Source organism: Esox lucius, chromosome 24 (genome assembly GCF_011004845.1).
Source record: "Esox lucius isolate fEsoLuc1 chromosome 24, fEsoLuc1.pri, whole genome shotgun sequence".
Taxonomy (NCBI): Eukaryota; Metazoa; Chordata; class Actinopteri; order Esociformes; family Esocidae; genus Esox; species Esox lucius.
Window position 1 is genome coordinate 14,744,872 of NC_047592.1, and position 17,850 is coordinate 14,762,721.

Below are 17,850 nucleotides of genomic sequence, written 5' to 3' on the forward strand. Positions count from 1 at the left end.
TGTATCCATGGCCCACTTCATGTCCCCCACAGCAATTTGACAGCTGAGGCCTTTTACTACCTGACTATCCATGTAGACCAAGTTGGAGAGTGGAGTGAGATTGGAACTTCGAAGTGCTTGGAATTAGATTTGTAATCCCCCCGAGACTTATGGGCACCAAGGATCTTCCTTCTAAGGTCCTCGGATATACTTTTGATCGTGGCATGATTTGTTACCACACACCCATATGGAAGGCTGGACCCTCCCAAGTTACTTAGCAACAGTTTCTAAATGATTTGCACCTGTTTTGGTGCACCTGATTCTAATTGTCGCCATTTTATGTGGGTTAACTTTATAAATGAATACGATTGAATGATGCTCAGATGTCCACCTGTCCACAAACTGTGGGGGAAATATAACTTTCCAGGAGACATCATTGTATGTGTGCTTTATCTATAAATAGAATCCTTGTCGTACCTCAATAAAGTTTTAGAGTTTTGATGACACATCGTTACACATCGGACATGAAATAGAACACAATTTTTTGGGACCCCTTTTGGCTTGACAGTGAATCTTCTACTGTACCCCCAGTGACCAAAAATCCCTGATATTCAGCAGAATGTGGAGTTACTTTATGCTGCTGTAAAATGTAGTGCTCACCAACCCTACACCCCAGCCATGATTGGCCTACCAGTCATGGCTGGTTGTTGGTCATTCAATAACTTTTAGAATGTTAAAAGAAACATAGGTTATATCAATTCTGTATTTCTTAAATGTGAACATTTTATACAGCATACAAACACACTGTATAGATGCTAGATATTTGACCTCAGAGCACCTGGTTGACACCACAAGCAGATCTAAATGAGTCACTTATTTTGGTTTGCAAATCGCAAAATCATTACTTGCACTGAGTCACCACGCATTGCGCGGGTGGCGCGCGTAAGCGTTCTAAGCTACACCTATCAGTCCTTCATATTTGTGTAACACCCATGCAGTTACGTAGTCAGAGCATTGTGAGTGTGTCAGAACGCTAGGAAATCCCCCAGTGAGTTATGACAGAAGGTGCTGTTCCTTTAAGTCGGAACTTCCTGAGACAAGCGGAGTAGCTACGCGAAAGGAACGGATTAACAACAACCGCCGCCGTGAGAATACAATATTATACATCTTTTGAACATAGGACTATCTTGTTGGTAAAAAAAATAAATACGGAAATAAAGGTAAGATGATTTGTTTCTTCAGTAGATAACACCGAATACACAGAACGTCTGTTATAAAATAAAATGCTCTGGATATAGCACAGGCAAGCATGGGAATATTTAGAATTGACAAAAAAACATTTCGTTTTACAATTTAGTAGCCTATATAAATTAGTCCATGTTTTATAGGCCTATATATTAGTGTAATATATCACTGAATGGTATGAGTAAAAAATTATATAAGAGACTTCGAGACTTCCTCCGTTCATTATTTTGTTTCATTGGCGAACGAGACTCCTGTCATACGCTCTTAAATTAACCATATGATCAGGAACGCAGTTGTTTTCATGGCAACTATTTCCACATTCACAGGTTGTGTCGAAGGGATATCTGAGCTGATTTGGCTTATCAACAATACCAGAACACTGTTGAATGCCATTGCGGAAGTAAATTGTACCTTGTTGACTCGAAGATAATTTGGCGACATCTAGTGGACAGAACGGGGAAATACCACGCACGTAGGAAGATGTACGGAACGTCAGGGATGCCAGATCTAATACCCCCGAATGGATCTGGTCAGGCTGGTCCGGCCGGTCAGTTCAACACGGGACATACGCATATTCAACAGGGACATAATGAGAGACCGAACCCGCAGAGACTAGGGCATCGGGCGCCCAAACTTGGACAAATTGGTCGTTCCAAGAAAGGTAAGTAAAGTGAAAATATGTATTTCCTGTAGCCTAGATCCAGTATTTACATTTAATTAAGTTTGCGGAACGAATTTAATTACTCAGTGCTTACATGTTCATGCTCCCCAGTGTCCTTCCCCTTTATGTGAATTATTTTTTTATCAACATAAGAAGAAAAACACATGATTATGCTATTCTTTGCCTAATAAACATTTAGGCTGCTGATTATGCAGATATGGCTATGCAATAATTGGCTCGAGTCTTATGTGTTTCTTTTTTCAGTGGATCTCGGGGATGAGGATGTCGATGACATCATGAATAATAACAGACAATTTCCTGTTTCCCTCAACCTCTCACCCATCTCCTAAACCACATCACATGCGCCAATGAAGATCTTTGAAGCCAAAACTCAACTGAATCAATTTGGCCTGGATCAATCGACATTACAAGTGACCTGACCCTAAAGCTTGGTCTACAATATTATAGCTGAAAAGCTCATTGTGGCACAACGAGGGATGGTTCTGCCTGAATTAGTTCAACACATGAATTCTAGGACTCTATAGACATTTGCATCAAAAGCTTGTTTATTGCAGTTAACTTATCTGTAATTATACTGTGAATTAATGTTATTGAAACCTGTTTTTATTACCTCCTTAGTGGACTATTGTCTCTTGAGAAAGTACAGTGTGGCTTGGTTTTTAAGCTTCTGAAGGGCTACATTTGAAAAGCTGCACTCTAAATGGTGTTACACAAATGGACAGAGAGCTGATCTAGGGTCAAGCCCTTATTTTTCCATATAGTCTTTTTAATTATTATTTAACAGGCAGCCTGATCCCTGGTCAGCACTCTGAGGTTATGAATGCATTCTTGTTGGTTTCTGATTAAACAATGTGGAAGTTGTTGCGAAAGGCAGGAAGAAAGCGTGTTAACCTATAACATACAGGTGTAACACTGGGTTACTGACTTATGACTAAACCAATAATCTGTGGTTCTCTCACCTTGAGGAGTGTCCAATTACTGTTGTATAATTACTATTTTGTATGCAGGAAAAGTTGAAAAGGTTGTTATAGATTTGTATTTTTTGACAGTTTTTTGGAAGTATTGATATAATCTATAGTTTTCTGGTTTGAAGTTATTGCGTATGGTGCACTTTGTGGGAATGACTGTTGAATATCATAGTGCCTGTGGATCTGTCTGTTCTATGACCTTTAAAAAATATTTATCTCTCCCTAAAGAGCTAGACACTTCAGTTCATGTGTGTATTGTTCCCTTATGCGCAATGTACTTAGTTGCTTCTCATGTCCTCCCCCTCACTTAACTTTTCTTATGTAAGCCATCTGCGACTGAATCTCTCACTTTAAATGTAGTTTACCCACGATTCTGTTGAGGTTATGTAGTGTATGTCTCTTCCTTGCATTTCTGAAAAGCAAAAATAAAACATTACTGGTATTTACAGGCTACAACATTCTATTGGTGTTTAAATGGGGTTTTCACCCATTTTAGACCTTGCCTAATTCTTCACTGCATTGTGTGCTGGTATTGGCTCTCCCAAACTGCTCCTGATTCTTTTTCAGTCAGATTCTGCTGATTCGTCACTATTGGGGATTACGTCCCAGCACCGAAAAAAAAGGGTGAACTATCCCTTTAACTTACCACATTGTTAAAATAGAAACAATGAGCAATGTTTTGGGATTTTCAGCAAAAGACTATTTGTTTTCTAAAGGTCAGATATGTTTTCTAAAGGTCAGATATGACCCAGATCCACAGCTTTAATTATTTGATAAAGTGTTTTCTATTTCTATGCATGGAATCTATTTAAAACATCAAAACATGTCCGTTTTCTTGTCCTGAAGGGCTAATGTGTTATATAATCACAATGACTTACAGGTCTTAGATCATATTTTATTCCCTACATAGTTCAATATGTTTGACCAGAGGCCTACAATATATCCCAATGCCAAGTAGCGCAGTATGTAGGGAATATGCTGCCATTTTGGACTTATTCATTGTTTCACAGTCAAGTGGACTGTAAGGAGGATGTTGACAAATGCCTGTACGCTTACCTAGACTTTTTCATTGAATCGTTGCATTTCACAGCATAGCTCATCAAGGTAAGGTGCTGTAGCCATCACATGGCTAATATTTATGAAATTGTTATATGCATTGAGAACTTTTGCATGAAAATGGGATGAGTTTCTTTCATAATAATTTGATATTGTGGGCATAATTTTGAATATTGTGTGGCGATCACAATGATAATAAATGTTCAGTTAAATAAAGACATGCTCCCTCTTTTGGTTCCACCTTTTTATAAGGTAATCTTTGTAAAAGGTTTATAAAGAGTTTATAATTTCCTGATTATTGGTTCTTTCACCATTTCTAAATCCATTTTAGACAGTTTATAAGCAGTTCTAATGCATTGTTCAAACAAGTACAATAACTACTCAGAGCAGACCAAATAGTGAGCCAGTATTTACCTTAATTGTTTTACCCTGTACTAATACACCAACTAAGCTTATGAAATTAACCTTATGTATCACCTTTAATTTCAATTGTTTGCACAAATGAACATTCGTAGTTTCCACACTTTTGGATTGGACACATTGGGGCACTGTCCCTGGAACAGCCGTGGTTTGTTTTCCTGGATGGTAGTGGGAGGTAGCCTAGCGGTTAACGCATCTGACCCATGTTGTCCTCCCAGTCTGCTAAGGACTGTTTAGTGACCAGTTCCTCATCCAGAATTGCTTTGAGTTTGGGAACATTGTGGTGTGCCTGTTTACCAGGTATGCAGCACTTTTGTCATACACTGTTCCTGGAACAGCCATGGTTGGTTTCCTGGAACATTGCCTACTTATTGGTTTTTGCACAGGATTCAGAATTGATGTCAGTGGCCTAATGGTTTTTACTATTTAGTTCCACATGCGGGTCACACTTTATAATTACATAACATATGTAAAGGGGTTACAAGTAGCTAATTATAGGTCATTACTTGAATACAAATGTGTTTATTCAAGTAAGTGCTCGACAAATAGTGACTATTTACAAATGTCCTTACACATGTACTGTATATTAGATTTACTCTTGTTTTCATTAATGCCTAACCCTAACCCAGGTCTTTTACGAATAGCCTCGGATCTCAAATTGCCCCCCGAAAATATTAATAAAAAAATAGCCCCTGATCTATTCATCTATAATTCCAATCACGCATTATGATAATGTTTGTGTACAGGTCACTAGCATGCGCTTCCAAGTTTTCTTCTAGCGTGTACATTCAGAACCCTGTACTTTATGTCCCTGTGGGGGGGGGGGGCTGAGCCCCGAATGTATTGCGATCCTAGCAACGCCTCTGGTGACCAATGTAAAGCCCTGATTTTGATACCATGTGCATACAAGACATTACTGACATAAGTGACATACAAGACATTACTGACATTACTGACAATACAAGACATTACTGACATTAGTGACAATACAAGACATTAGTGACATTACTGACATAGAGGACATTACTGACATTAGTGACAATACAAGACATTACTGACATTAGTAACATTCAAGACATTACTGACATTAGTGACATACAAGACATTACTGACATTAGTGACAATACAAGACATTACTGACATTAGTGACAATACAAGACATTACTGACATTAGTGACAATACAAGACATTACTGACATTAGTAACATTCAAGACATTACTGACATTAGTGACATACAAGACATTACTGACATTAGTGACAATACAAGACATTACTGACATTAGTGACTATACAAGACATTACTGACATTAGTAACATACAAGACATTACTGACATTAGTGACATACAAGACATTAATGACATTAGTGACAATACAAGACATTAGTGACATACAAGACATTAGTGACATTAGTGACATACAAGACATTAATGACATTAGTGACAATACAAGACATTAGTGACATACAAGAAATTAGTGACAATACAAGACATTACTGACATTAGTGACAATACAAGACATTAGTGACATACAAGACATTACTGACATTACTGACATAGAGGACATTACTGATATTACTGACACACAAGACATTACTGATATACAAGACATTACTGACATTCCTGACATTATTGACATTAAGGACATTACTGACATTACTGATACACAAGACACTACTGACATTACTGACATACAAGACATTACTGACACACAAGACACTACTGACATTACTGACATACAAGACATTACTGACATTACTGTCATTACTGACATACAAGACATTACTGACATTACTGACACACAAGACATTACTGACATACAAGACATTACTGTCATTACTGACATACAAGACACTACTGACATTACTGACATACAAGACATTACTGACATTACTGACATACAAGACATTACTGACATTACTGACATACAATACATTACTGTCATTACTGTCATTACTGACATACAAGACGTTACTGACATTACTGACACACAAGACACTACTGAGATTACTGACATACAAGACATTACTGACATTACTGACATATAAGACATTACTGACATTACTGTCATTACTGACATACAAGACATTACTGACATTACTGACACACAAGACATTACTGACATACAAGACATTACTGACATGCAAGACATTACTGACATACAAGACACTACTGACATTACTGACATACAAGACATTACTGACATTACTGACATACAAGACATTACTGACATTACTGACACACAAGACATTACTGACATACAAGACATTACTGACATAGAAGACATTACTGACATACAAGACATTACTGTCATTACTGACTTACAAGACATTACTGACATTACTGACACACAGGACATTACTGACATACAAGACATTACTGACGTGCAAGACATTACTGTCATTACTGACATATAAGACACTACTGACATTACTGACATACAAGACATTACTGACATTACTGACATACAAGACATTATTGACATTACTGACACACAAGACATTACTGACGTGCAAGATATTACTGACATTACGGACATAGAAGACATTACTGACATACAAGACATTACTGACATTATTGAAATATGGCATTAACCCTCACCTGATTATATCAACGCATACATAACCATATTACCTTGGGTTGGTGGAACAGTGAATTTGGTACCCTTGAACAATGTCTTTCCATCTATTGGCTGTAGGTATCAAAGTTCTGACTAAACTCTTAAATCATCTATAAATGATTTACTAACATAAATGCTTAAATATCTACCATATTGTAGTGGCAGACCTATGTACATTTATAGATACGTTAAAAACATGTGAACTTTCTAAAACAATACTTTATTTGTAAATGTTAGAACCTTGCATATTTATTTATAAGTTACCCAAATGTCACTGGCAAATGATTGCCTAAATGGCCATAAAGACAGTAGTTACCAATAGTGTTGTGTTAGTTAATTTCTAGTTGTTATCTATTACAGACACCTGACCACAATTGTAATCAGTACGATAACTGCCGAATTAACAACCTCAGTAACGTAATACAAGTTTTAGTTAGTATTGAAAATAATACAGTAAAAAATATTACTGCGTGGTCAATCGATGTTAGAATTTATACTGCTATATATTGGCTATATATTAAGTTTTGTTTCTAATGCATTGTTGTTTAATTAAACACAGATAAGCTTGTTAATCTAAACCCAACATACTATCTACCACCTTTTCCTTTCACTTCAAACTCAACCTCTTTTTTCTAGACTGATTACTTTGTCCACCACTGTGAAAAGAAGGATGGTGACATCGGCTCATAATATACATTCGCACAGAATATACATTATACATTACAATACACACAAAACACATCTAGGCCTTAACCTCTTTTCCCTGGTGTCTCCAGTTGAAATCCTCCATCTAGTTTGGTTCATTCCCCTAATAACCTGCCCCATCAACCCCCATCAGTCCTTCTCTAGACTATCTCTGGAGACCTCCCATTCCCTCAGTCCTTCTCCAGAATATCTCTGGACACCTCCCATTCCCTCGGTCCTTCTCCAGAATATCTCTGGACACCTCCCATTCCCTCGGTCCTTCTCCAGAATATCTCTGGATACCTCCCATTCCCCCAGTCCTTCTCCAGAATATCTCTGGACACCTCCCATTCCCTCGGTCCTTCTCCAGAATATCTCTGGACACCTCCCATTCCCTCGGTCCTTCTCCAGAATATCTCTGGACACCTCCCATTCCCTCAGTCCTTCTCCAGAATATCTCTGGACACCTCCCATTCCCTCGGTCCTTCTCCAGACTCTCGGGATACCTGCCATTCCTAATGTTGACAATTATTGCGTAAAGCTGAATAAGAATTGACTCCTTAACAACTGTCAATCATTGATAATTAATTCAGTTATTAATGAGCCAATGAATACATGCAGCAGCTTAGCTTATTTAAAATGTCTGCTATATTCTTTAAAAAAAACATTTGAATAATGTCCCCAATATCAGGCTTGGATTCTGATTGCTCTAATCATTATCTAGGGTCTTAACTTATATTATCCCACCTATTTCAAGAAAGTCCAAGCCCTGATACCAGATACCTCTTGTGACAGGTGGAGACCTGAACTGTGTGCTAGTCCCGTACTTGGATCTGTCCTCTACCCTGTGTATCTCTTCCTTTATCTCCTGAATATATTTCCTGCAGACATACATTGAAAACAGTCTTCTCGTTGATATCCCTACAGGTAGTGAATAATCCTTTCTATCTCTTGTCTGTAATGTTTACACCCACTCAGTACTAAATTACTCCCCAGCTTCTTCAATGCAAGGAACCATGACATTGTGATCCTAGATCACAGCCCACTTATTTTGTCTCTGAACTTCGGGCAGGATGGGGAAGTGTGGAGCTTTGACCCTCAGCTCTTCACGGTAGCGTCATACGAATGATAACACAGAGACGTATCCATTCTTACAATGTGAAACTCTTAGCTTATCTGAGGTGCCGCATCACAACATTCCAGACATCCAGAAAGAGATAAAGTAGGACAAAGATAGTGGACCTTATCTAGTCAGAGAACACATTCTCTGACTGGATAAGGTGAATATTCATCCGACCAGGAATAAACAACCCAGTAAAAACACAATAATATTCTATTTCAGACAGATTATCTCAGGTTCTAGCCAGACAGTTATGTAAAAATTAGGGCGATTGTACACTACGATCCACAGTGTCAAATCTGTAAATTCATCTTTTATCCCAAAAGCATATCGGGACATTTCTTCAGTTTTACAAATCTGTGGATACATCCTAAAAACAGGCAACTTCCTGGAATAATGAACAAAAGATACTTCTGAATGATAAAAGCCTAAATCATTCTAATGGAAATGTAAAAAAAACGATCCAAACCTTAAAACAGGCAAGGCCTTCTCTCACCCCACCTGCTAAAAATGGGAGTGGCCATTGCCATTTACAGTGGATGAATAGAAGCCAATTTCTCCTCTTAACAAAGATCAAAATATACTTGGCAGACTTATTATGTTAATGAGGAAACTTGGGCATTTGGATCCAATTGGCTTCATTCCCAATAGGAACTAGTTTTTCAATGTCAGGTTCACTTTAATATAATGTACTCTCTGAGGTTACCAAATGAGGACTTTGCTGTTGTATCTCTTGATGGTGAAAAAGCCTTTGATAAACCTTGATAAAAAATGTTATCGATGGAAATATATAATTTAGGCTTTATTACATTTATTTATTCCATCAATCTACACAATGTACCCAATAATAACAAAACCAAAACATGTTTTTAGACATTTGTGCTAATAGATTACAAATAATATACTGAAAAACCTCCTGTACATAAATATTATAAAGCATTTTTTCAGTACTGCCTTTGGCAGCTTCAAATCTTCTTGGGTGTGCCTCGATTAACTTGGCACACCTGGATTTCGGCAGTTTCTCCTATTCTTTCCTGCTAATCCTCCCAAGTACAGTCAGAATAGATGGGAAGCGTAGGTTAATTGCAATTTTCAGGTCTCCCTTGTTCAGTGGGGTTCTAGTCCAGGCTTTGGCTGGGCTGCAGGAGAACATTCACAGACTTGTCTCAAAGCCACTCCAGCGTTGTCTTGGCTGTGTGCTTCGGGTCATTGCAATGGTGAAAGGTGACTCTCCGCTACAGTCAGAGATACTGTGCGCTCTGGATCGATTTTCCTGAAAGATCTCTCTGTATTTTTCTCCACTGATTCATCCCTTAATCTTGATCTAGTCACTATCATAAAGGCTTGGTTGATGGAGTTCTGCAGTGACCATTGTCCTTCTGGCAGGTTCTCCCATCTCTGACGAAATGAACTATGAAGCTCTGTTAGAGTGGTCATTGGATTCTTGGTCACATCCCTGACCAAGGCCTTTCTTGCCCAGTTACTTAGTTTGTCCGGATTGCCACCTCTAGGAAGTGTTGGTGGACTCCAATCAAATTCTAACAACATATCAAGCATGATCACAGGGTGTATCTGAGCTCAATTTGGAGTGTCATGGCAAAGGGATATTTCGTATGCACATGAGATATTTCAAGGTTTGTTGAAGATATCTAAAAATGTGTATATTAAACGTTTATATTCTAAAAGTTGCATTTAAATGTAAGGTCCAATGAAGAACCAAATACCCCCCCCCCCCCCCCCTTCCAAAGAAGTAAATCTAACAAACTATGTTACATTCCTGTGTATTTTATTTCTAAAGTAATTGTATATAGCTTTTTTGACAGTTAACACATTGCATTTGAACTGTTGACGTGAAAACCAAAAGCACTGGATCATCTTTTCTAGATACACAAATTGTACAAAGACCTTTATTATATAGAAAGCTACATGCCATTTGGTTAAAACAAACATCTCTACAAACCTTTCAGGAAAAATCTTGATCATACAACCACAAAAATATTATTACAATTAAGTATACTAAGTACTATTACAATCTAGTCATTTCATTTCATGAACAAATACAAAAGCACCCAAGGTTAAAACTCTACTGTGCATCTTTTCAGGCAAAGGCAGGATGGTTGAGTTCTCAGTGTGCAGCATAACTATTATATAAAAGAGAGAGGGGCGCTCAGTAGTAAAGTAAAACCCATTTATTTATTTGGGTAGCAGGTTCAAAAGGCATATACTGGAGAAAGGAAAAATCTGCACTAACTAAAATGCACTTTTAGGTTTGATGTCTAATTTGCTTTTAGCAGCAGAAGTTTGCTGAACAATTTGACATTAAACTTAAAGACCATTTCTCCAGCACCAAGATTAAACCTAAATGATTCCCTATGCTTCTACAGTGAAAGCACTAACAATCCCAAATCAACACCAGCAGACAGCGTTTCAAATGTATTGCTCCATGCTAAGTAGTATGGTAATGTTACAAAAAAGTCTTCATACTGAATAATGAACAAACCCATAAATAAAAACCAGTTTTATGATAATGAGGTGTATAAAAATAATAATACAAAAATGAAAATAATAAATGTGTCATAAAAGAAATATAAAAAAAATGTTGGACGACAATACTGTGTATTAGAAAAAAATTAGCACTCCTTGTAAGACATATTGTCGAGGCACCTGTTAAAAAATAAATGACTGCGCCGAAAGACATTTGATAATGAGAGAGTACATTGCAGGCCTGTATGAAAAGCTCTCCCCTTTTGGAGGGCAACAGTGAATTGCTTAGTGAATCACCGTGGCGTATAGAGCCACAACAAGTGTGAGGTCACACTTGGCACACTTGAGCATCATTTCAATTGCAGAAAATGTCTTTATTTAGTTATTGGCGGTGCCCTAGTCCCTTTCCTTATCACACACACACAGCTATCCCCTGAGTAACACCAGGTCATTAACACCCACAATGATTTGCACTGATTACCCTCAATTACAATGGAAATGCTAAATTAGAGAGTGTTTCTTACAGGGTGTTGAGAGTATTGGCCATGATGCGACGTGTGGGCCGTAATATGAGAATTGTGTGTATGTAATGTGAGAACATGCAGCCCTAGGGCAGGGTCCGTTAATATAAGGGAGTCCAATAACCAATTATAGTGTATTTGTGAGGCCCACTCATAAACAACTGTGGAATGTTGGGAGTGGGTGCTAGACATCACTTAGGGGCCAGGGGTATTATAGTAACACCCTAATCACATCCAGTCATTCTTTCTTTGTCATCATACCATCGTGTCCTCATCTGCCACCCCATTGTCCACTTCAAGGGCAACATTTTACATGGAGCAAAAGAGCACATCAAAAAAAATACAGTAAACCTTAAGCGCAATCTGGCAGCATGATTTCAGAATAAAATCCTGTATGACTCATTTGGCTACGCAGAAATGGAATGATCGGCTTCCTTTGTCGTGCATTTTGTTTTTGAAGGAAAGTCTTACATAATGTCATGCCGTCAGATTACAACGAAGTTCACTGTGTTTCTTACACACATCTGCCTTTTCCTTTTTCTTGCGACACGGAAATATTGTCCCCTAATTGTTACAGACTCATTGCGTCGTCCCCATCTACAAACGAAAAGGAACATGGCAGGAAATCCTTCATCTTCAATTGCCTGTGGTTCCGGTGACCGGCAGCAGGGGGAGCTCAAACGTATTCCTTGGTGCTGCCTGGGGGTGAGCGAGTGCTCACGCCGCTAATAGCGGGGTATTTGGGCACTGGTTTTTTACTCCTGGGGCAGGAAGAAGCCAGCATGGCCCCCCCTAGCACATCCAGGAAAGAACCTCCCCAGGCAATGAATATAGCCGCTCCAAACTCAAACCTGTTAGCAGCGAGTGGGAGAAGAAAGACATGGCTTTGATTCAGTGCTCTTACATTGTCTGTTAACAGTCCACCTAAAGAGGTTCCGTAGAGCCACGTGGATCATATATTCTTAATATATGCCTATGGCGCTAATTTAATGTTATGGCTACTCAACAGAAAAACTGTATTGTATTGTGCCATTGTGTCAGTGGTTCCATTCTCTAGGTGGTACAGTGACCGTAGAAGGTCAGGAGTCACTGGTGTAGACAGCCAGGTAAGGGATACTTACTTGGTGTTGACAGGAGTATAGGGGTTATAGAAGGCCCGGATGACATTGTGTGCAAACCACGAACAGGCCACTACTGCACACAGAGCTGAAGGAGAAAGACACAGATAAATACCAAACAGATGAGATGGAGCAGTTCATGCAGACCTTAAGATATATTCAAGAGGAGGCTGTCGAACATATATTAGAAAGTCCATGTGTGGCTAGCTACTGAGACCCCAACGGACCTTTCACTTTTAACCGCCATTGTTATCCAAAAGTCTGATCTATGATCAGTTGCCACAGATCAATTAATTATCACCTAAGGGGCAACAACTAATTGTAGATCAGCACTGCCCCTCTTAGCTGAGACCCTTTGTGAATTAGAGCCATGACCATGACCTTTGTTACTGCCATTGTCTTATATATGAGTCCCTGATAACAGCACTTAAACAGTAAGAGAGACAGTAAAAACAGTGTACTCTCTCCATCTTTGACCTCCGGGGGCATCTGTTCAGATAAATAGTACTTTTATAGCACAGCGTTTTAACCCAGAGGTCTTTTGTAGGGCTTTGATCAGTGAGAGAGCAGCTGGTGGCCGACTTCAGCAGCCTCTCAGATCTCTAACACTGGCTGTGTCCAAAATGCTACCACATTCTCTGTACTTCATATGGTACTGCCTTTCACTTGTCAAAAGTAGTGCCCCTAAGAAAGGGACTAGCGTGCCATTTAGGACGCAGACCCTGTTGTAGACCATGAATGTAGACCGTGACCGACCAGCGGACATCAAACACGGGCCTTTTGATGGATGGCCACGGTACATGGGTGTCACGGTGACCCTTGAGACGTGCTGACCAAGTAACTGACGAAGGGAGCGAAAAAAAGATGTTCCTTCATTTGCTTCTTTTTAACCAGAGGAACATAACCTCAAAAAGGGGTCCCTTTCTCTCTCTCCTCTCTCTCCTACTCTCTCTCTCTCTCTGTCTCTCTCACCTCCCACCAGCAGGATAATGCCACCAGTCATGGCGGTGCGAGACTTGCGGACTTTGTTGTTCCCTCCACAGGTGGTACACTTCATGCCCATGGTGGCCACGCCGAGCCCGGCGATGGAGACGATGATGCCAACGATCATGAGAGCCCGGGTGGCCTGGAGAGCACCTGCCACACACACACACACACATTTCAAATAATTTATTTAAATCCACATACCAAACGGCCATTTCTAGTCTTTGCTAGGCCCACAGTTCGGAGGCCTCATACCGCAAAAAAACGTATGTTTGGCTGTAGTCTCCCAATTCCACACCTCGGGTGACAACATGGAGTCTAGTAACCACACTAGCTTTCATCATGCATATGATAATGGAGCCTGTAGCCATACAAGGAAGCAGCCATTAGGCTTGAGGGACCATGTTAAATGTTGCTATATGGGGCTCTTATTTAAGAAGTTTGTCACCATGAAAATACTCCATGTAGCTTAAGGAGCAGTTGAGTTCCAAAATGAGCAACACCCTCAGACTTTCTGCACAACATCAATATCTGATATGCATCTGTGTCAAACCAGGCTCCCTTTTAGTAAACAGAGTTAGTAGGTAGGTGGGTCGACATGGTTGCGTCTCACAGGGTTTGCCCTAGCATAAGCACTGACCATTAAAATCACACGCAACAGATTCCATTCCATTTGGGTGCCGAATACCACACGGATCATGGCTAATGGGGTAACAGAGATGGAAACTGGGTTCTGTTGGTAAAACTTGTAACCTAGCCTTAACAGTGAAGATGAGACCATCCTTCTCAATGGTAGCTTTTTGAGATGGAATGGGAGACAGAGTGGTCTTCAGGCAGTCACTGGTTCAGCCTGCGTGTCAGTCTGTGTTAATCCGAGCTCCGCTTCAGGCTGATTTTTATAGGCCACTGAGTTCTGATCAATCTGACCAGGCTTAAAATCTTGCCGTACAAGCGTCCAGGTTTCTAGTGGGCTTCCTCCTACAGCCCAGCCCCTGGCCAGTGAGTCCTTCTTCCTTTGTTAATCCTGAATTAGGGATGCTTGTGGTAACTCCCGACTGTCACGCTGTCACTGTTCATCACGTTCAACAGGTGTGTTGGTCTGGTTGCAGCGTAAATTCGACATTCGGGACAGCTCAACCCCTGCTGGGACACTGTTACGTGCCCTGTCCACGAGCAGGCCGCGGGGTATATTGGTGATGCTCCCTGTTCTTAGTGCCTTCACAGGTGCGGTTGACCAATCACCGAAAGGACGTCCCTATATGTATATACATATATATATGTGTTCATTTGTGTTTTTAGATAGAGAGGAGGGAGCGCCCACAGCGGGCAGAAATGGCTATTTCTGTCGTTGGGCTCGGGTTCTTTTAGTTGGCACACACTACACACACATTCCTCATTCCCTCGGGGCGCGTACGGGTCGTGGCGCCCCCTCCGCCAACGAAGCATTTCGGAGGAGGGCTCCGTAACAACACGTATCTCAGCCTCAACTTTCCCAGTCTGTTGGGAGCTGCTGCGACGATGCAGGGTCTTAATCACAAGTGGATATCATGAAATACTTAACAAAAATGCATAGAAATATATATTCCTAGCAGGAGTTTTTGGTCCCTACCAGGACTGAAAGACCTGTACAACACATACCAGGGAAGAGGGGGAGAGGGAAACTAGAGAGTGGGGAAAAAGGAGAAGGGAGTAGCAAGATAGTGAGAGAAGGAGGGAGGGCGAGAACGAGGTGTGATATGGATTTGGAAAGCTGCTATATAACAGGCAGTTCTAACCATCACATGACTGCAATAGGATCAGCGAGTAAGATATAGGTGAACAACGATAAAGTATACTTATACACACAATTCAGTCTACACAGTGGATCACAACAGTAGTAAGTCACCAGAAAACCCAGTTCCATGAATGGGACAATGGGCTCGGACGGGTCTTAAATACGTTCACAGGAAGCCTTCAGGATGCTTTAATATGGGTTTTTCCTGAAAGACACAGAGACATCCCCTCCCTTTCTCTTTCTTCAACTCCTCCCCACACACTCTGCTTTCCTCTGGGGAGGTGCGCGGGGAAACTACAGTCGGGACCCCCCCCAATCTGTCACTCCCCTCATAAATCTAAAGGAGGGAAGGAGAGTCCTTCAATCCACTCTGAACCAGTCTGTGCCAGTCCAAGCCTATCCTGAGCTCACAAACAAAACCCTCCTTCTGAGGTGCGGTGTGAGGGTGATGGAGGGATGGAGGAGGACAGAGAAAAGAATTGCTGTATTCTAAATACACAAGGACGGAGCTTTTACCAGCCATGCAAATACAATGTCAGGCCATCGCTCCTGTACCCCTCTGTACCACCACTGTAACCTTCCAAGGCCTCAAAATCAGCAATATAGATACAACTAGTGAAAACTGGAGTTCATTCAAAGCCACATGAGGAATTTTTATTCAGAGATATATTTTTTTTTTACAATTTCCATCCCGTGCCCTGACTTCCAATTCGAAAAAGTTCAAGATTACCTGTACAGGGGGTTTGGTTCATGACTCTGTGCAGTAGTTGAAGGTTTTCTTTTTGAACCCACTAGACTAGTCCTTAACTTAACGTGACCATTTGGAAAACCACAGCAGTAAAGGTTTGATTGAAATGAACCTTAAGTGTTCTGAATAATAATAAGCAGTGAAACCCAACTCAGTAACAAGTACGACAAGAGAAACCACAACGAGTATAAGTATTTATCCACGAAACCTTATGGGCCAGCCTCCAACAGAGGTGGGAGGAGGGAGGGCGGGCGCCTGGCATTGTGCTGCTGTTGCCATGGCTACACCTGTGTTCTGTCCGTCTCTGGTTGTTTACCGTTAGCGGTTATGGGTGGGAAGGTGGGGAGAGGTTGCCAGAAACATTAACAGCAATGAGAACTATTTTGAGAACTATTTTTGTGTATCTAAATCTGATATTTTCCGGCACACTTTCAATTAGTAAATAATCTGAGTAATGGAAGGGTATAGCCTAGGTATTGGTGACATATGTTGTCCATATGCTGGAGGATTATCCATATGCTGCAGGAATACAATACCCTACTTTATGGAAATACAAAAGATGCTATAAGAACAGGATTCACTCAGGGGAAATTAAAATGATAACAACACTTCCCTGAGGGTGATAACTATCAGTGGCACTGATGTGCTGAACAAGCACCTCTGCTCAGGAAAAGGGGTATGGACTGCAAGTGTGACCGCTGGCCGATTCAGTTGTCTGCTCACGTGTAAATACCGCCAATCAATAGGACATTTTTTGGTACAATGACACTTTCCCGACCCAACTCACAACAGTTTTTTTTTTAGAATAACATAGGAGGAATATGCGTCATGAGTAGGCTAAGTCACAGTGAGTAAAGTGTGGGTTACTACCTTTGTGTAGGCTATATACTTACTGTCCAGCTGCAAGATCGAGTCATAGATTTTACACTGTAGCTGTCCCGTGCTCTGGAAAGCGCATGACATCCAAAGTCCTTGGTACATAGCAACCGCCGTTATGATGTTGTCTCCTACGTATGCAGACATCTTCCACTGAGGAAGAATGGTCCCCACGATGAGTGCAATGACGCCGACAAGTGATAAAGAAAATCCTAGAAGTTGAATTCCCGAATTTGCCATCTTTCTAATATAGATATTGTGGATTATTTGATTATTAAATAAGTACGGTACTTTTTTGCCGGCCAAAAACGAATAGTTAATCCTTGTGCGCTTGTGTCCAAAACTAAACAAAGGTTATCTTGCCGTCTCTCTCTACACCTGTGTTCGCTCCAGGGTATCAACCTATCTTCCGTTTACTTTGAACTTTGAGAAAAAAAGTTATGCTTCTGGGTCGCCTTATCACCTCTTACAGTTCGAGCCGCAACAAGTACTGTACTAGAATAAGTATTTTAATGTAATTCTAAATTGCGGGCAAGCGAAGGGGTGTGTCCTTTGTCCAGTGATGTGTGAGGT

At 40.4% G+C, this 17,850-nt stretch overlaps 1 protein-coding gene and 1 long non-coding RNA gene across 2 annotated transcripts; one reads left to right on the forward strand and one right to left on the reverse strand.

Annotated features, from left to right (window-relative positions):
* Positions 1-1,003: 1,003 nt before the first annotated feature.
* LOC105020583 lies at positions 1,004-4,159 on the forward strand. Its single transcript, XR_828739.4, has 3 exons — positions 1,004-1,199; positions 1,551-1,885; positions 2,150-4,159. It is a non-coding gene; the product is annotated as an uncharacterized LOC105020583 (long non-coding RNA).
* Positions 4,160-10,657: 6,498 nt separating this feature from the next.
* On the reverse strand, positions 10,658-17,850 carry cldn7a (claudin 7a). The gene is made up of 4 exons (XM_010887732.3): positions 17,295-17,850; positions 13,868-14,032; positions 12,899-12,983; positions 10,658-12,628 (listed from the first exon to the last, which is right to left on the reverse strand). The coding sequence occupies exons 1-4, from the start codon at positions 17,515-17,517 to the stop codon at positions 12,454-12,456; spliced, it is 648 nt and encodes a 215-aa protein (XP_010886034.1). The 5' UTR covers positions 17,518-17,850; the 3' UTR covers positions 10,658-12,453.